Source organism: Mauremys reevesii, linkage group 1 (assembly GCF_016161935.1).
Source record: "Mauremys reevesii isolate NIE-2019 linkage group 1, ASM1616193v1, whole genome shotgun sequence".
NCBI lineage: Eukaryota > Metazoa > Chordata > Testudines > Geoemydidae > Mauremys > Mauremys reevesii.
In genome coordinates, this window is record NC_052623.1 from 226,155,715 (window position 1) to 226,170,685 (window position 14,971).

Sequence of the window (14,971 nt, forward strand, 5' to 3'; positions counted from 1 at the left end):
TGCACCACATGTCAGCACCCAGGCTGCCTCTCTTTGTCTCACTATCTCTCCCTCCCCTCTTCTCCACCCTGTGACAGGTCAGGAGAGTCAGAGTTTGGGATGGGGCCAGTAGCCCAGGTTTTGAAGTTTAACTGATGGGTGTACCCAGGTTTTTTGAGCCATGGAGCAAGGAAACTTGGAACAGGCACTGTTTTGCAAGGCTTCCCCGAGCCTGCTTTCTAGATGCACATAACCAATGCAGAATGCCTTGTGCAGCACAAAATAAAGCTTTTCCTGCTCCATCTCTGAAGAAAGGTCTATTTCCTGGTGTTAGCCTGCCCTACAGTGCCTCCCAGCTCATCTCAGTGTAACATGCTGGGTTAATCGCATGCAGCCAAGTTTTCCAAAGTGGCTATGGACTTTGGGGTCCCTGAAGTTGGACACCCAAAAATGGAGTCACTCTTACCCAGTGTCTACCTCTGGAAACGTCCTTAATTACTTACCACATCAGGCTTAGCCCTTCCAAGGCCCATCAGTGCCCCTGCAGGGGAATACAGGCTCACTTAGCCCTGCTCACAGTCTTGTTATGTGCCATCACTAGCCTCTGACAGGAATACGGTCTGGTTTTCTTTAGCCTCAGGATGGTGACTGTGTCTGTACTTTGGTTTTGCAGTTTTGGCAAGGAGCTTTGCCAGGCCAAGCTGGATCCTCTCACGAGTGAGTACTCCCACATCTAAGCATACGCATGGCTGCTTCCCGTGCTGTGCTGGAAGTTCCCCTGAGCTGGGAAATACCTTCAGTTAGCTCGAGGTTAAGAAACCATAAGGCCATCTGCTGCTGTTTCTCAGAAAGGCAGACACCCCCCAAGCTATTGATGGAAGCAGGCATGGAGTTGAGGCAAAAGGCCTAGGGATAAATTCTAAGACGAGTCTAAGTGAGTTCAGAGAGAGTCTTAAACTGGTGAATCTTGCCCCTTCTTCTGACCCCTCCAAAATGTTCATTACACTCACTCAAACTGCCGTTAGGTTCACTTAGGGTCTGATCCAATGCCTGTCAAAGACAACAGAAAAGCTGGCTTCAAAGCAAACTGAGTGGGGGCCTTAATTCACCCTCTCACCCTTTTACAATTCATCTTGGAATTTGCCCCACTGTGTCTATGGGAATTGGAGGGATTTAGTGTAGCAAAAAAGGCAGTAACAGGAAGTTGTAAGAACAGTGTAGGTGAAAATAGGCCACCTGTCCTCCTTCAGCTCACATGTCTTGGCTTCTCAGCATGTAAGTCACACCTGTTTAGATGCCTTTGCACATCCGTAAGTGGGTCTGAGTAGGTCCTAGGGACCCTAAAGCTATCTAGCATATATCTCCTTACATGTGGCCTCTGAATTAGGCTTCTAGTTTGCAAGTGAACTGGGGAGGGATCCCTCAGGGATCTTGACTAAGGGCCAGATTTTCCAGACTTTAAGAGATCATCTAGTCCAACCCCCTGCTCAAAGCAGGACCAATCCCCAAATGGCCCCCTCAAGGATTGAGCTCACAACCCTGGGTTTAGCAGGCCAATGCTCAAACCACTGAACTATCTCTCCCCCCGAGTCCTTCACCTAATTTGCCCAGAGAACTGAACAAAATGCCTTGATTTTTCTTTAACTAACTCTCGTGTATATTCCTACAGCGTGAAACCTTTTTCTCAACAAACCTATGCTGTTCAACCTCCACTCCCGTTACCAGGTAGGTAGGGAAACACAATTTCTTGCACAGCACATACACCTCATATTGCCATGTAAGAAAATCATAGTTCTTTAGTCATAACTATAAAGGAGACTTCCATGCTTCCTGCCACTGAAGGGGAAATTGGAAATTTGAATATTCCTGAAGGACCTGAGAAACCACAAGAATGAGAACAATCCACATCTAGTGCCAGACTTGTTCTATGCACCCTACAGGTTTACCTGATCCAGCCAACCAATGCATATCCCATCCAGCTCCACTCACTTAATCTAACCTCCCCATACCTGATCCTGTGTGTTTTAATTTCTCTGGTCCTCACAAAGAGCAATATTTACTTTCAGTCTGAATGACTCCGTTTCAAATTAAGGGAAGCCACAAACATGGAAGAAGAACAGTAAATTTTCTGAGAGAGCACAGTGTGTGTGTGTCCTCTTACAACAGGCTGCAGCAACTCCAAAACAAAAATGGCTGCTCTCTCTGCACACAGGCAGAGTTATTAGAAACATAGGCTGAGATTCTGAAAGCTGCCTAGGGGATTTAGATGCCAAGTTCCCATTAGTTGAAGCAGAGCAAGGCTAAATGGCTTGCTCAAGATTATGTAATAGGTCAATGGCAGAGGCAGAATTAGAAGTCACGAGGTCCCAGCACCATGCTCCAGCCACAAGATTGCTCTGTTTTCACCACAGTAAAGGGGTTGTATTTCCAGTGTGACTCTCCTCAAATGCCTTGTTCTAGTAGAGCCGAAGGTGGTTTTTCCTTCCCAATCTCAGCATTTCCTCATCCGTGGTGATTCCTCGGAGATATCCAAGCAGATTGTCTTGCTATTCATTTAAGGCCCAGTCCAGCTCCCACTGAAGTCAGTGGGAATCTTTCTTTTGACTTCAGTGGCAGTTAGATCGATCCATTACTTAGCAGCATATCCTGGGCTGCTTCCTCAGGGAAGAACAGTTGAGAAGCTGATCGGGGAGGGACAGAGTGATGGGTCTGTGACAAGTTTTTTACAGTATATGAGGCTGAAGTCCAAAAAAGATTCTCACTAGGCTGTGACATTAGATGTTGAAAATGACAGTTGTTGCTGACTTGGCTCTTTTTCCTTTCATTTTATAATCCCCTTGTGTTTAGGGTTTGAGTCTCCTGCTGGCCTCTCACCTTCCCCATCGGCTCCACCTTGGCAGGGGCGAAGGGTTGCCAGCTCCAAACTTTGGATGTTAGAATTCTCTGCTTTCTTGGAACAACAACAAGACCAAGACACGGTAAGATACAAACCTCGCTCCCACTTTCCATGTATTTTTTGTCTCTGGATAGCTTTAATTTACACTGGGTGTGCTCCTCAATATCTGTCTAGTTATTTAACTATGTACTGAAGTGCCCAGTCCACTGAATTGCTCTGCATTGGCGGGGACAAATTTAGAAGCCAAGCTTGGGCAGTTTAGTATCTGGTAAAAACAGATTCTTCTCCATTAAAATGTCCTAAGGCCCAAGAGACAGAATAACATGAAGTCAGTGTAGCCACTTCTATGCCATCGACTTCTGGTCTCCCCTCTTAGTGTAGTGGGCATTCTGGGCATGTGCCAGGGTCGGAGGATATGGCCAGAGCAAACTGCGCCCTGGTGATCATGAGATAGTGGAAGAATCCCTGCAGAGCCATTTCAGCAGGCTAGGGGCCAGACTGCACTTCCTGCAGTGTTTTCCTAAGAGGCCTCCCTCCCATGTACTGTTCATGCCTGTTGTGAGGTAAATGCTTTTTGGGTCCTAGGGCCCAAATGGGCTCCCTGGTTTGCCTTTGTCCAAAAGCTCCCTTGAGCTCTATGGTTAGATGGTCCCAGCCAGTACATTCTGTTCCCATCTTTTCTGCTGTGAAGAGCACTGGGTGATCAGTCTGAACCGAGACCCATCCTGTGTCACTCTAATGTCTCACACCTGTCTCCCTGCAGTATAACAAGCACCTGTTTGTTCACATTGGCCAGTCAAGCCCCAGCTACAGTGACCCCTACCTCGAGGCGGTGGACATCCGGCAGATCTATGACAAGTTCCCTGAGAAGAAAGGGGGCCTGAAGGAGCTCTTTGAAAAGGGGCCACCCAATGCCTTCTTCCTTGTCAAGTTCTGGGTAAGAGAAGGAAGCTCCCAGGCAGCCCAGCCGTTCCTGCTCCTTTTGCTATTTTGTGGGAAGTACCAGATACTCGGTGTTGAGTGTGTAGCTAATTCAGCCCCTGCTGGCATCTGGGACTCCCCCTGAAGAGCAAAAGGCCTTATTATGACATTCTGGCTGGAGCAAGGCAAATATTTGGTGTTGCCTTCTGCAAAGTTGTAAGTGACTAAACTCTTGGGAGTTTGTTTAGCAGTTCAGACCAGTGGTTTAATGATTGATGTGTAAGGGAAATCCTCCTCTGCAACCTTGAAGCTATCTGTTCCCTGAATCTAAATATTCAATAACTTTCCAGCGTTCACTCTATTTCCCCCTTCCTGCCCTATCTCGCTATTTCTGTGGGTTTGTATTATCTATGGACAAGTGATTTACGCCATATTTACGCCAGGCACAAGGCCGACCACAAGATAGGAAACATGCACCAATGAAAGTGCATTATTCAGAAAATGTGTTCTTGAAAACTGATTGAGAGGTTCTGGTAAATTGGCAGAAAACTTAAGGTTGAATCAGCCTGGCAAAATTCTACCCACTCGGTTGCCTGGATCGAATTTTTTATGGGCAAGCTCAGATTTTGCAAAAGCTGTAGCACTGTGCCATTGTGTCTTGTGTGTGCTGCAGGGCACAGAGGAAATAATTTGGAGACGGATGTTACTGTAGGTATTATGAGATTACAAATAATAGCAGCTTGGGGCAGTGGCAGGGCTGGATGGACTGGGAAATCTGTAATGAGATATGGAGCCTTTGCCTTTAACATTACCACTTGCAACTCAATGCTGGATCAGTAGCAGGACTGTGAGAAATGAGCTGATGGTCTTAGTCCCGTTCCTAGTGGATGCTCATCCTTCTCTCAAACTCTCATGTTAATTGTCACTAACATGTCACTAACATCAAGCCTGTCACTTGATTGGCAGGCTCAGCAGAGACAGCAGGGAGTTCAGCAAGGAGGGTGAATGGCTTGTTTGTGAACACCTTTGTTGTGTTTTGACTTTCTTGTTTGTTTACCCATCTGGGGTAAAAAAAAAAAAAAGGAGTAGATGCCACTGAAGTCTGAATTAAGCCCTATTTTGAAGGATTTCAGTGGCATGAAGGCTGTCTGCACAGGGGGGAATTTCACCCAAGCGGACTATGTGTCGTCTCTGTGCTGGGCATGGGTGAGGCATCTCCTAATTGCAGGGCATGGACTGACATGTCCTGGCATCTGGGGCATTCCAAATCCTGGTCTTGAATGATTTGGCATGTTGCGGAATTTGGAATGCATCGGAGAGCGTGCAGTCAGTGATACCATACAGCACTTTGGTTTCCTGGTTCCTTTTTGATACCATGGGGGCACTGTGTTTTGTTGAATCGCAGAGGGAGCTTATATGTCTGGTTGTGAGTTGTGGTGGTGGCCTTCCTGTGCACCTAAAAGCAGGCACATTAATGGCCTTCAGGCATAAACATTGGGCTGCAATTCTGTCTCTGCTTATCATAAGCTAAGCAAGGTTGGGCAGTGTCAGTAATTGACTTGGAAACCTCCAAGGAATACTTACTCTCTAGGATCTGCAAACAGCAGTATTTATGATTTACTGGATGTCAGTTTTGAACCAGTGTCTCAGCGTGACACTACAGGGTACGGGGCTGCTGGAGAAGCTGTCTTATGGATCATATGTAAAACAGAGGTCTTGAGCACTTGTGATCATTTAAGAATCAATGGCATTTTCACAAGAGTGCTGGTGTTAACCTTGTAAAATTTCAGCTTGGTGCGGGGTAATGCATGTATGGGAGTGTAATTTCTAAAGTGCACTAACATGTTATGCATTATTTTGTTCTTGTAGACCTTGCTGGTGCACTTTAACGTAGCACTGTTTGAAACAGTGCTGTGTTAAAGCACACTGGGGAACCTTTAGTGCGCACCAGCAGGATCGACACAGACCAATTAAAGCACAGCACGCTGGTGTGCTTTAGAAATCACACCTCTATAGAGGGCATTACCCCACGGTGTAGACAAACCCCTGATCATTACATTTTCCGTGGCTGAATATTAGAGCTAGTTAGGAAATTGATGGTGAGGGAAGAGGGTAGACTCTATAGTGAAAAATTGAAAACAGAATTTTCAGCCAACAACATTCATTTGAAAATTCTGTCACAGTGCTTCATGGCAGTTGTAGTTCAGGTACCTCATGCCCTCTTTCTGCTCTATGTGCCAGGCTCTCTGGTCAAACTACATCTCCCATGGTGCCTTAGGGTCTTTTCTTTTGTTGAGCAACCACAGTACATCACAGGAGATGTAGTTTGACTGGGAAACCTACCCCATAGCAGAGAAGCAGGGCATGAGGGAGCAGAACTACAACTTCCATGAGGGCCTATGGCAGCGGTTCCAAATAACTTTTTAAGTAGAGTGAGAGGTGGCCAAAATTGTCCAGGTTTGGGCAGAAAACTGAAAACTTTTTGGTTTTGGATGGTTTTTTTTTTGACAAAAAGTCAAAATGTTCTGCAGAATCCAGATACCTCTTATAAAAAAAATAATTTAGTCAAAACCAATTTTTTTTCTTCTGAAAAACAGATTCAATGGAAAATTTTCAACCAATTCTGCTATGTACCCCTGTGTTTTCAACTGCATGAACGATGCAACTTCATTTCTTGTCTTAGTTGCTGTGCACTGCTAAGAAGCTACTGTATTCCTCCCCAGAGGAGGCAGCTTTTCAGTGGTGGGTAAAGCAATACCTGCATTATACAGTTGGTAAAGTCCTTTTGGATGAAAAGTGTTCTATAAAAACAAGATACTGACCAAAATTTTCAAACTTGCATGCCTAAAATTAGACCCTTAAATCCATATTTAGATACATGTCTGAGTGGATTGGTTTTCAGAGGTTCTGAGCGCCTGTTAATTTAAATGGCAGTTGCATATGGTCAATGCCTCTCAAAGTCAAGCTACTGATTTATTAAATTCTTATTTATTCATGTAATTCTGTTGCTGTAGCATCCAGAAGCCCCAGTGATAGACCAGGGCCCTGTTGTGCTAGGTGCTGTCCAAACAGAGAAGAAAACAACAGTCCTTGCCCCAATGAGCTTACAAGGATTCAATGCCTAAGTTAAACACCCAAGTTTGGGAATTTTGGCCATTATCAGCAACGGCTGGCTCTAGTGAGAGAGATCTGTGCCCATATTCATTCATTAGTTTTTTAGCTTTCAGATGTCAAACGTACAATTTGTTTAAAACTTGAGCACTCCCAGCTCACACACCCCTTTGATGAATTCAGCCTTTGGAGCCCGAGGGACAATGAACTGACCCTTGGTCTTGGATCGACAGCTTGTGAAGAGCGGCTCCGTGACATTTCTCCATGCTCTGAGCGCATTCCAGCACATGACAATGAATATGAGACATTAGCCTCCCAACACATGGGCAGTGGCAGCCCTGCTCTTTTCCAATGTAACGTTATCTCTCGCACCTGTTACTTGGCTCGCCCCCTGAACCTCCTGCTACACGCATGTTTATTAATAGCACGAGGTGGGGGGGTTCTTATGGCTTCACACGCCATTGGAATGGAGCACTCACAGTGTAAAACTTACAGGGGGTGGCGTATGAGTCCAGGGGCCACATGAGGGGCGGGGGTGGGGGAATGGAATGAAAGTGAGAGATAGGGAGTTCCGTGTGGGCAATCGGAGTCCAGCGCTGCCCAAAGCAGCTGTCTGCATAGGTAAACCACCTGCTGCCACTCAAGGGTTAATTTAAAGCGCACAGAGCATTCTGATTCAGAACTAGGTGCAGCTGAGGAATTGCCCAAAGGGCTGATAGGAGACTTTTCCTAAACCGATGATAAATAAGCATAATAATCTCTTCACCTCAGCAATAAGAAAGTCTAGAAACCAATCAAATTGTTTGGTTCTTTCTTTTCATGAAGTGAATTAAACACTCATAGAAGGGGCTGGAGGGGAGGACTGGAGACTGAAATCCTCTGCTTTCCCACAGAACAAAGCAGCAGCCCTGCCCACCAGTGTGCCTGAAATCTGCACCTGGCAGGTACTGCCTGGAGGGGATGAGAGGCCAATCCAGTTTCTAAGTCCATTCTGTCCTTGGCCTCTCTAATTGCCATTGCAGATAGCAAACAAGGCAGCAATTAGTAATGAAGATTTTTATGATGTTTGCACCTTTCACTGAGAATGGGACTGAGAACCCCAATTAAGTTCCCATGGGCTAAGGACTCATAACAAGACTGCACAAACTTTTAACAGCTGTTCTCTTCTAACAAGGGACTTTGTAAAAATGCACTTTCTCCAGCCAATTTGCTTGCCATGTGCATTCAGCAGCATAGGAATTGTTTGTTGGCAGAGGGAGCTGTGTCGAAGAGCAGGGGCAGCTGTCCTCCAGTTGTCAGAGTGGCACGGAGTCTTTCAGTCTTGTTGAACTCTTCTCTGCTCCTGGATTCCCAGATATCACTAGTGGCTGGAAATGCCTTCTGTCATCTTTGGCTAGCCAACACCCTCCCCCTTTTCCTCTCAGATATGGATCTAGCCATCAAGGCCCAAGTTTTACCTTCTCCAAGCCAGGCTATTGTTTTGCATGGAACCTACCATGGTGACCATCTGTAAACTGCAGCTGATGCATATTCCATAGGCCTGCCTTCTAAGTGAGAAATATGTAACGAGCAGGGCCCTACCAAATTCACGGTCCATTTGGTCAATTTCATGGTCATGGGATTTTTCAAATAGTCAGAGCTGGGTGCTGAAGGCAGCAGCCGCGGCGCTTCTTGCAGCTGGGTGAGGTACCCAAGAGCAGCTGTGCTGCGGATAGGGTTGCCTACTTTCTAATCGCACAAAACTGAATACCCTTGCCCTGCGCCCTGCCCCACCCGTCTCCAAGGCCCCTCCCCCTGCTAACTCCATCCGCCCTCCCTCTGTCCCCCACCCTCACTCACTTTCACCAGGCTGGGGCAGGAGGTTGGGTGTGGGAGGGAGTGAGGGCTCCGGCTGGGGACGTGGGCTCTGGGGTGGGGCTGGGGATGAGGGGCTTGGGGTGCAGGAGTGGGCTCTGGGCTGGGGCCAAGTGGTTCGGAGTGAGGGAAGGGGGTGTGGGGTGCAGGCTCTGGGAGGGAGTTTTGATGCAGTGGGGCTCAGGGCTGAGGCAGGGGGGTGGGGTGTTGGAGGGGGTGTGAGGTGCGGGCTCTGGGAAGGAGTTAAGGTGCGGGAAGGGTTCCAACCTGGGGCAGGGTGTTAGGATGCAGGAAGGGATTCGGGGTGCAGGCTGTGGCCGGGCAGCACTTACTTCAGGCAGCTCCTGAAAGTGGCCGGCATGTCTGGCTCTTAGGCGGAGGGAGGCATGACCAGGCAGCTCTGCGTTCTGCCCGCCCCAGAAGGCGCCACTCCCGCAGCTCCCATTGGCCATGATTCCCAGCCAATGGGAACTGCAGAGCCAGCGCTTGGGTAGAGGGAGCAGCTCGCAGAGCCCCCACGGCCGCACCTGCGCCTAGGAGCGGGACATGCCAGCCGCTTCCGGGAGCCAGGGCAGTCAGGGAGCCTGCCTTAGCCCCGCTGCACCGCCGACCAAACTTTTAATGGCCCAGTCAGCAGTGCTGACTGGAGCCGCCAGGGTACCTTTTCGATTGGGCATTCCAGTCGAAAACCGGACACCTGGCAACCCTCGCTTGGGAAGAGGAAGTCCTGTCCCTCCTCAGCTCTGTTGGGACTAGCAGCTGGAGCCCAGTGCATGGTAGGTGCCCCCAGCCCTGCCACTCCCCCTTCCCTACAATAGCTAGATTTCATGGGGGAGGTCTGATTTCACAGTTTGTGACATGTTTTTCATGACCGTGAATTTGGTAGGGCCCTACTAATGAGAGCCCATCATACCAGGGCTCCACACTCTGCATTAGCTGTCAGCTAAATTCTGGGTCCAATTCACAGTCCCGTGCCTTGCTTTCAAAGCCCCAAAGGGGAGGAGGTCTGTCTTGGAGATCACCATTTCCTCAGTGGCAATCCACACATTGGGTGGGGCTAATGGGACCAGAGCTAATATCCTATCAGTGGACAGCCGTCAACTGTAAATCTCACTCGCATTGGAGATCAGACTGAGCCAGAGTCCTGGCACCCTTAGGGCACAATACAGGACCTGACTTTCTGTGCAGGCTTTTTCTGCCTGGGGTTGCAGAGGTTGAGTGATGTGCCACAACTCTCATAGGCTGTTTGCAGCACAGCTGCTGAAAGAACCCAGATCCCTGATATGGAAGATCCATTCTTATCCACTGCACAGTAGTGCCTCTCAAACAAGTTGCTTCAAACCTCCATATGTGATTATGCATCTGGTGAAATGAGGCAAATGAAACTTGCCCACCTTTGTAAAGCCCTTGAAGATCAACAGGTGATAATACGGTATAGACATACAAAGCAGCTAGTATTTTTAGTCACCTTTTTCAAGTAGGGTAATGAAGGCACTGAGAGGGTAACTCACTTGCCCGTTAGGCACTGTGTCTTGCCTTAGGGTTAGATGAAGGATGAGGAGCCAAGAAACCTAGGTTCTTGTCCCAGGTCTGACACTTATTTGCTGTGAGATCTTAAAGAAGTCTCTTAGCATTCCTGTTTCCCCATTGGTAAAGTGAGGACATCAATACCTATCCACTGAGGTGTGGTGAAGATTAATTAGCTCAATTTAAATAATAATTAGTATAATCCTCCTCCTGCTTGGAGGATCAGAGAGCCCTGCCTGGGTAAATCTAACATCTCTGTCCTAGGCCTGACACCTGGTGCAGAGCGGGGAATGGGAGAGTCACATGAGCAGGAAGAAATAGGAGAGTCTGGGGCTGTTGGGCACTAACCTTTTCCTTAGAGGAAGAAACTGCTCTAAAATGGCAAGGAGAGAGGAGGCCCCAGTGTAGCAGTGAGGCTTTCAGTTCGGCTGGAGGGGATGCTGGAAAGTCTGGACCTGGAGGGGACACGGTAGGGCTCTACACATCAGACTTGAGATCTTTATTGTCCCTGGGAACTGATTCAAACCATGTGGTAGGTAGACACAGTGTGAGTCCCTTGATCTTGCCTATCCTGCAACAAGCCCGTATCTTCTCTTTCAGCTAGAGCAGCGGTTCTCAAATTGTGGGATGGAACCCCGAAGTGGGTCGCAACCCCATTTTAATGGGGTCACCAGGACAGGCTTAGACTTGCTGGGGCCCTGGGCCTAAACCAAAGCCTGCGCCCCACCTCCTGCCGCAGAAACCGAAGCCCGAGGGCTTCAGCCTTGGGTGGCGGGGCTCAAGTTACAGGCCCCCTGCCTGGGGCTGAAGCCCTTGGGCTTTGGCTTTGGCCCCCCTGCCCAGAGTGGCAGGGCTCGGGTGGGCTCAGGCTTCAGCCCCCCCTCGTTGGGGTCATGTAGTAATTATTGTTGTCAGAAGGGGGCATAGGCGCCGACTTCTCCTGGCGCCGCTGGGTGCTCATGTTCCCCTGGCCCCGCCCTGACTCCACCCCTGCCCTGCCCCTTCCCCACCCCCATTCTTACCCTGACCCAACTCTGCCCCTCCCTGCTCCTATTGGATTCCTTCCCCAAATCCCTGCCCTGGCCCCAGCTCTTCCACACCTCCCCCGCTGAGCGCGCCGCATTCCCGCTCCTCCCCCCCGCCCTCCCACAGCTTGTTACTCCGTGAAACAGCTGTTTTCCGGCGGCAAGCGCTTGGAGGAGAAGCAGGAAAGGCGCGCTCAGGGGTGGGGGTGGAGGCAGAGGTGAGCTGGGGCAGGGCAGGGAGGCACCCACCAATTTTTCCCTGTGGGTGCTCCAGCCCCGGAGCCCCCACAGAGTCAGCGCCTATGGAAAGGGATCATGGTACAATGAAGTTTGAGAACCCCTGAGCTAGAGCATCTCTTTTAGAAAGTGTTTTCAAACTGTACCTTAAAAACTGAAGCTCTGTTGGACATTCAAAAGCCCATGGTGCAGTAGGATTTTGTCCTGGGGTCATCCTACAGAATTTCCCTTCTACAATATTGTGCAGCAGTTTATGTGTTAGTTCGCTGTGGCCTTCAATCCCAGAGGGTTCTGAAAGTCCATGGTGTTCTGGTCTATGGGCCGGGAGCTAAGTTCCCTGTAAGCTGCTCAGCAGCCTATTTAGCGCCATGCAGGTGTTCAGGGAACCCAGCCAGGGACCTGCTGTTGCTGGGGGAGGAGCGCCCTTCTCCTGGTCCCAACTTAGCCCGGCCTCCAACCTGCTGTGGCCTGGACCTCCCCCGGCCCCAATTCTACCGCGACCTGGGCTGGGGCGCCCCTGCCCAGGCCTGAACCCAGCCTCGGCCTGGACCTGCCAGGGATGGGGGAGGGGCGCCTATCCTGTGGCCCCAGCCCTGGCGCTGCCGAGGCAGGGAAAGGTGCCTCTCTCCCCCAGCCCCGGTGCTGCTGCGGGGAGAGAGAGCTGTGGGGAGTCCTCTCTCCCCACCGTAGCCCCAGAGCACCCTTCTGCACCCTAAACCCCTCATCTCCTGCCCCACCCCAGAGCCCGCACCCCCAGCCGGAGTCCTCAGACCCCTGCACCCCAGCCCTGAGCCCCCACCCACACTCCGAACCCCTCGGCCCCACCCCTGCCACATGAATTTTGTTATGTGCACCAGTATGAATGTGATGTGACACTCATCACCTCCATAAGTGATGCACATAACAAAATTCATTCCGCACATGGGTGGGAAAAATTAGTGGGAACACTGGCCTGGAGGTTCAAAGGTGACTAACGTAGATAGGTGCCCAACTTCTATTGATTTTCAATGGGAGTTGTGTGCTTAACTGCCAAAAGCCTCTATGAAAATCCCAGCTGTAGTGTGCAAAATTCATGGGATTGAAAAGTGCTGAATAAACATAAAATATCACTGGATTATAGGTGGTTACTTCATTCACAGCTATACCCATTCATAAGACGACCCCCTTCTCTGGTGCTTCCCTTTTTTACTAAAAAAAATTTGGCGTATGAACAAGTATATACAGTATATCCTATAAAACATTGGAGTCTCTCAAAATGAGACAGACCATTCTGACAATGAAATGAGTTACGTAACATATAGAAGAATAAAGAAACATTTAAAGATGCTATGTCTGTTGAAGGTTTTGGTAATAACTATGTGATTATATTGTATAATTTGAGGAATGGTGTGTGACTGTAGCCAAAAACTGTATTACAAAGCACACTTATATGGGACAGAACAATGGTTGCATATTCTTAACTCTGACATTTCTTGACTCTTGGGTGCCCAACCATGCAACCTTCCTGTTCTACTAATATAGATTTTTTTTCACTGACTTGATCTTTGTTCACCTGGGATTCTGGGTGGAGACTACAGCTGCTAGGCTAGAATTCAGACCTGTAGCCACTGTACTTCATCAAAGCTTGCCATAAACTCATCTGTCATTTGGTCCTGAGTATGTGCTGTGACAGATGGACCATATCCTGTAATATCCTGAATAAACCTTATGGAATTAAGATAAACTTTATTGCAGGGGTGGCCAAATTTACTGATCCTCCAAGCTGCATATGATAATCTTCAGATGTTTGAGAGCCGGACCCATCTGCCAGGGCTTGGGGCATCAGTCCCGCTCCTGTGGAAGCCCCGAGCCCCAGCAGGCACCTCCTGAGAGGCTGAAGCCCTGAGCCTCCTTCCCTGTAAGGCAGAAGCCCCTAGCCCCACCATCCTGCTGCAGGGCAGAAGCCCTGAGCTCCCCCTGCCCCAGTCTGGTAGGTGGAGAATGTGGGGCGGGGCAGGGGCTCCATGAGCCACACTTTAATTGTAAAAGAGCTGCGGTTTGGTCACCCCTGCTTAACTGAGTTCAGTTAGATCTCACTGAAGTAGGGTTAATACCTTCAGGGTCTAGTGTATTAAAAATGCAGTGGTGTGTGTGTTGTTGTGAAATTTCATGTATTTCCATGGGGAGGGTAAAGCAGGGAGTGATTAGGCAAATTCACCCAGGTTGTGACATCTCCAGAGAAGCCATCTCCCTGGAAAGATGCGCATATGCTAGTTCAAACTGGATTCTCCAGGGATCGACAGAGGAAGGGTTTGGGTAAATAGCCTGGTTTTAAACTGGCTCAGGGCCTTTTTCCTGATCCCAGCAAATGGACAGGACACCTGGTCCATGGAGGGCCCCAATCCTTAGGGCAGTGGTTTGGTCCACGGAACTATGTCTCAGGGGTCCGCGAAAGACTTAGACTGAAAATTGACTGAACAGAATTTAACTATGTACACTGACAATAGATGTCCAAAGGGGTCTGCAAACGAAAAGGTTGAGAACCACTGCCTATGGGTAGGGTGGAAGGACTGGGCCTACTAAGGTCCCATAAGACTAGGCGCTTGTTTTATGCTGAAGCTGTGATGAACTTGTAACCACAAAGAAACCCCTTGGGTGGGGCTTTGAAGGACTGCTCCTACCAAAATCTATGTTAGAGTTGGGGTTAACTCTGGTAAGCTTATTAGCATGTGTAGTGGTTCTTTTATTGTTTCTAATATGTTTTCTTAATATGCTTTTTACCTTAAGAATAAAGTAGGCTTATTTAAGAAGTGCTGTCTGTGGTACCTTATAACTGTAGCAATTACACCTGTTAACCGTCTCTGAGGAGAAAGCGAGGAGGCGTCTTGGGCAGCCTGTCTGTGCTGGGAATCACACAGTGCAGGCAGGGAGCTGTGAAGCCTGGGCATACTCTGGTCAGGAGGGAGAGAGATGTGAGTCTCCATCCAGAAAGGCATTGGCTGGGGAGCTGGAAGCCTGTGAGTGGGTGCCTTTGCTAGACCACTAAGGGGAAATACAGGGGCAGTTGCTCTGAACTTGCGACATGTGCTCTGGGAAAATGGATGGTGATTGGATTTCACCAGCTTGTTGGCTCAGCTTTCAATGGCATCACATATTTACCTGAGCCCAACAGTTTTCCTGAAGGCAGAAATCTCCAGGTACCCATTGCATACAGCACATTGCAGCCTGTGCAGATGCAGAGGGAGGCAGCAGGGATGGGGCAATGGAGCTGACATGCTAAGTGGGAAATGGAAATTGGACTTGGTGAAATAAATGGTAGGGTTGATTGCATTTCCTCCTTCTCCTTGCCGTCCATGTGCCTGAAGCAGTATGTTAACCAGCAGGGGAATGAGAATGGATTGAAATGCTGTACGTTTCTACTTGGCTTCCTGCTAATGTTGTT

The 14,971-nt window shown here is 48.9% G+C and overlaps 1 protein-coding gene across 1 annotated transcript in view; it reads left to right on the forward strand.

Moving 5' to 3' along the window:
• TEAD4 (TEA domain transcription factor 4) overlaps positions 1-14,971 on the forward strand; it is a 30,762-nt gene that overhangs the window by 8,099 nt on the left and 7,692 nt on the right. Inside the window, exons 5-8 of the mRNA XM_039538214.1 lie at positions 653-696; positions 1,649-1,704; positions 2,827-2,957; positions 3,639-3,812. Coding sequence (XP_039394148.1) covers positions 653-696; positions 1,649-1,704; positions 2,827-2,957; positions 3,639-3,812 — 405 coding nt within the window. The remainder of the gene's footprint in view (positions 1-652; positions 697-1,648; positions 1,705-2,826; positions 2,958-3,638; positions 3,813-14,971) is intronic.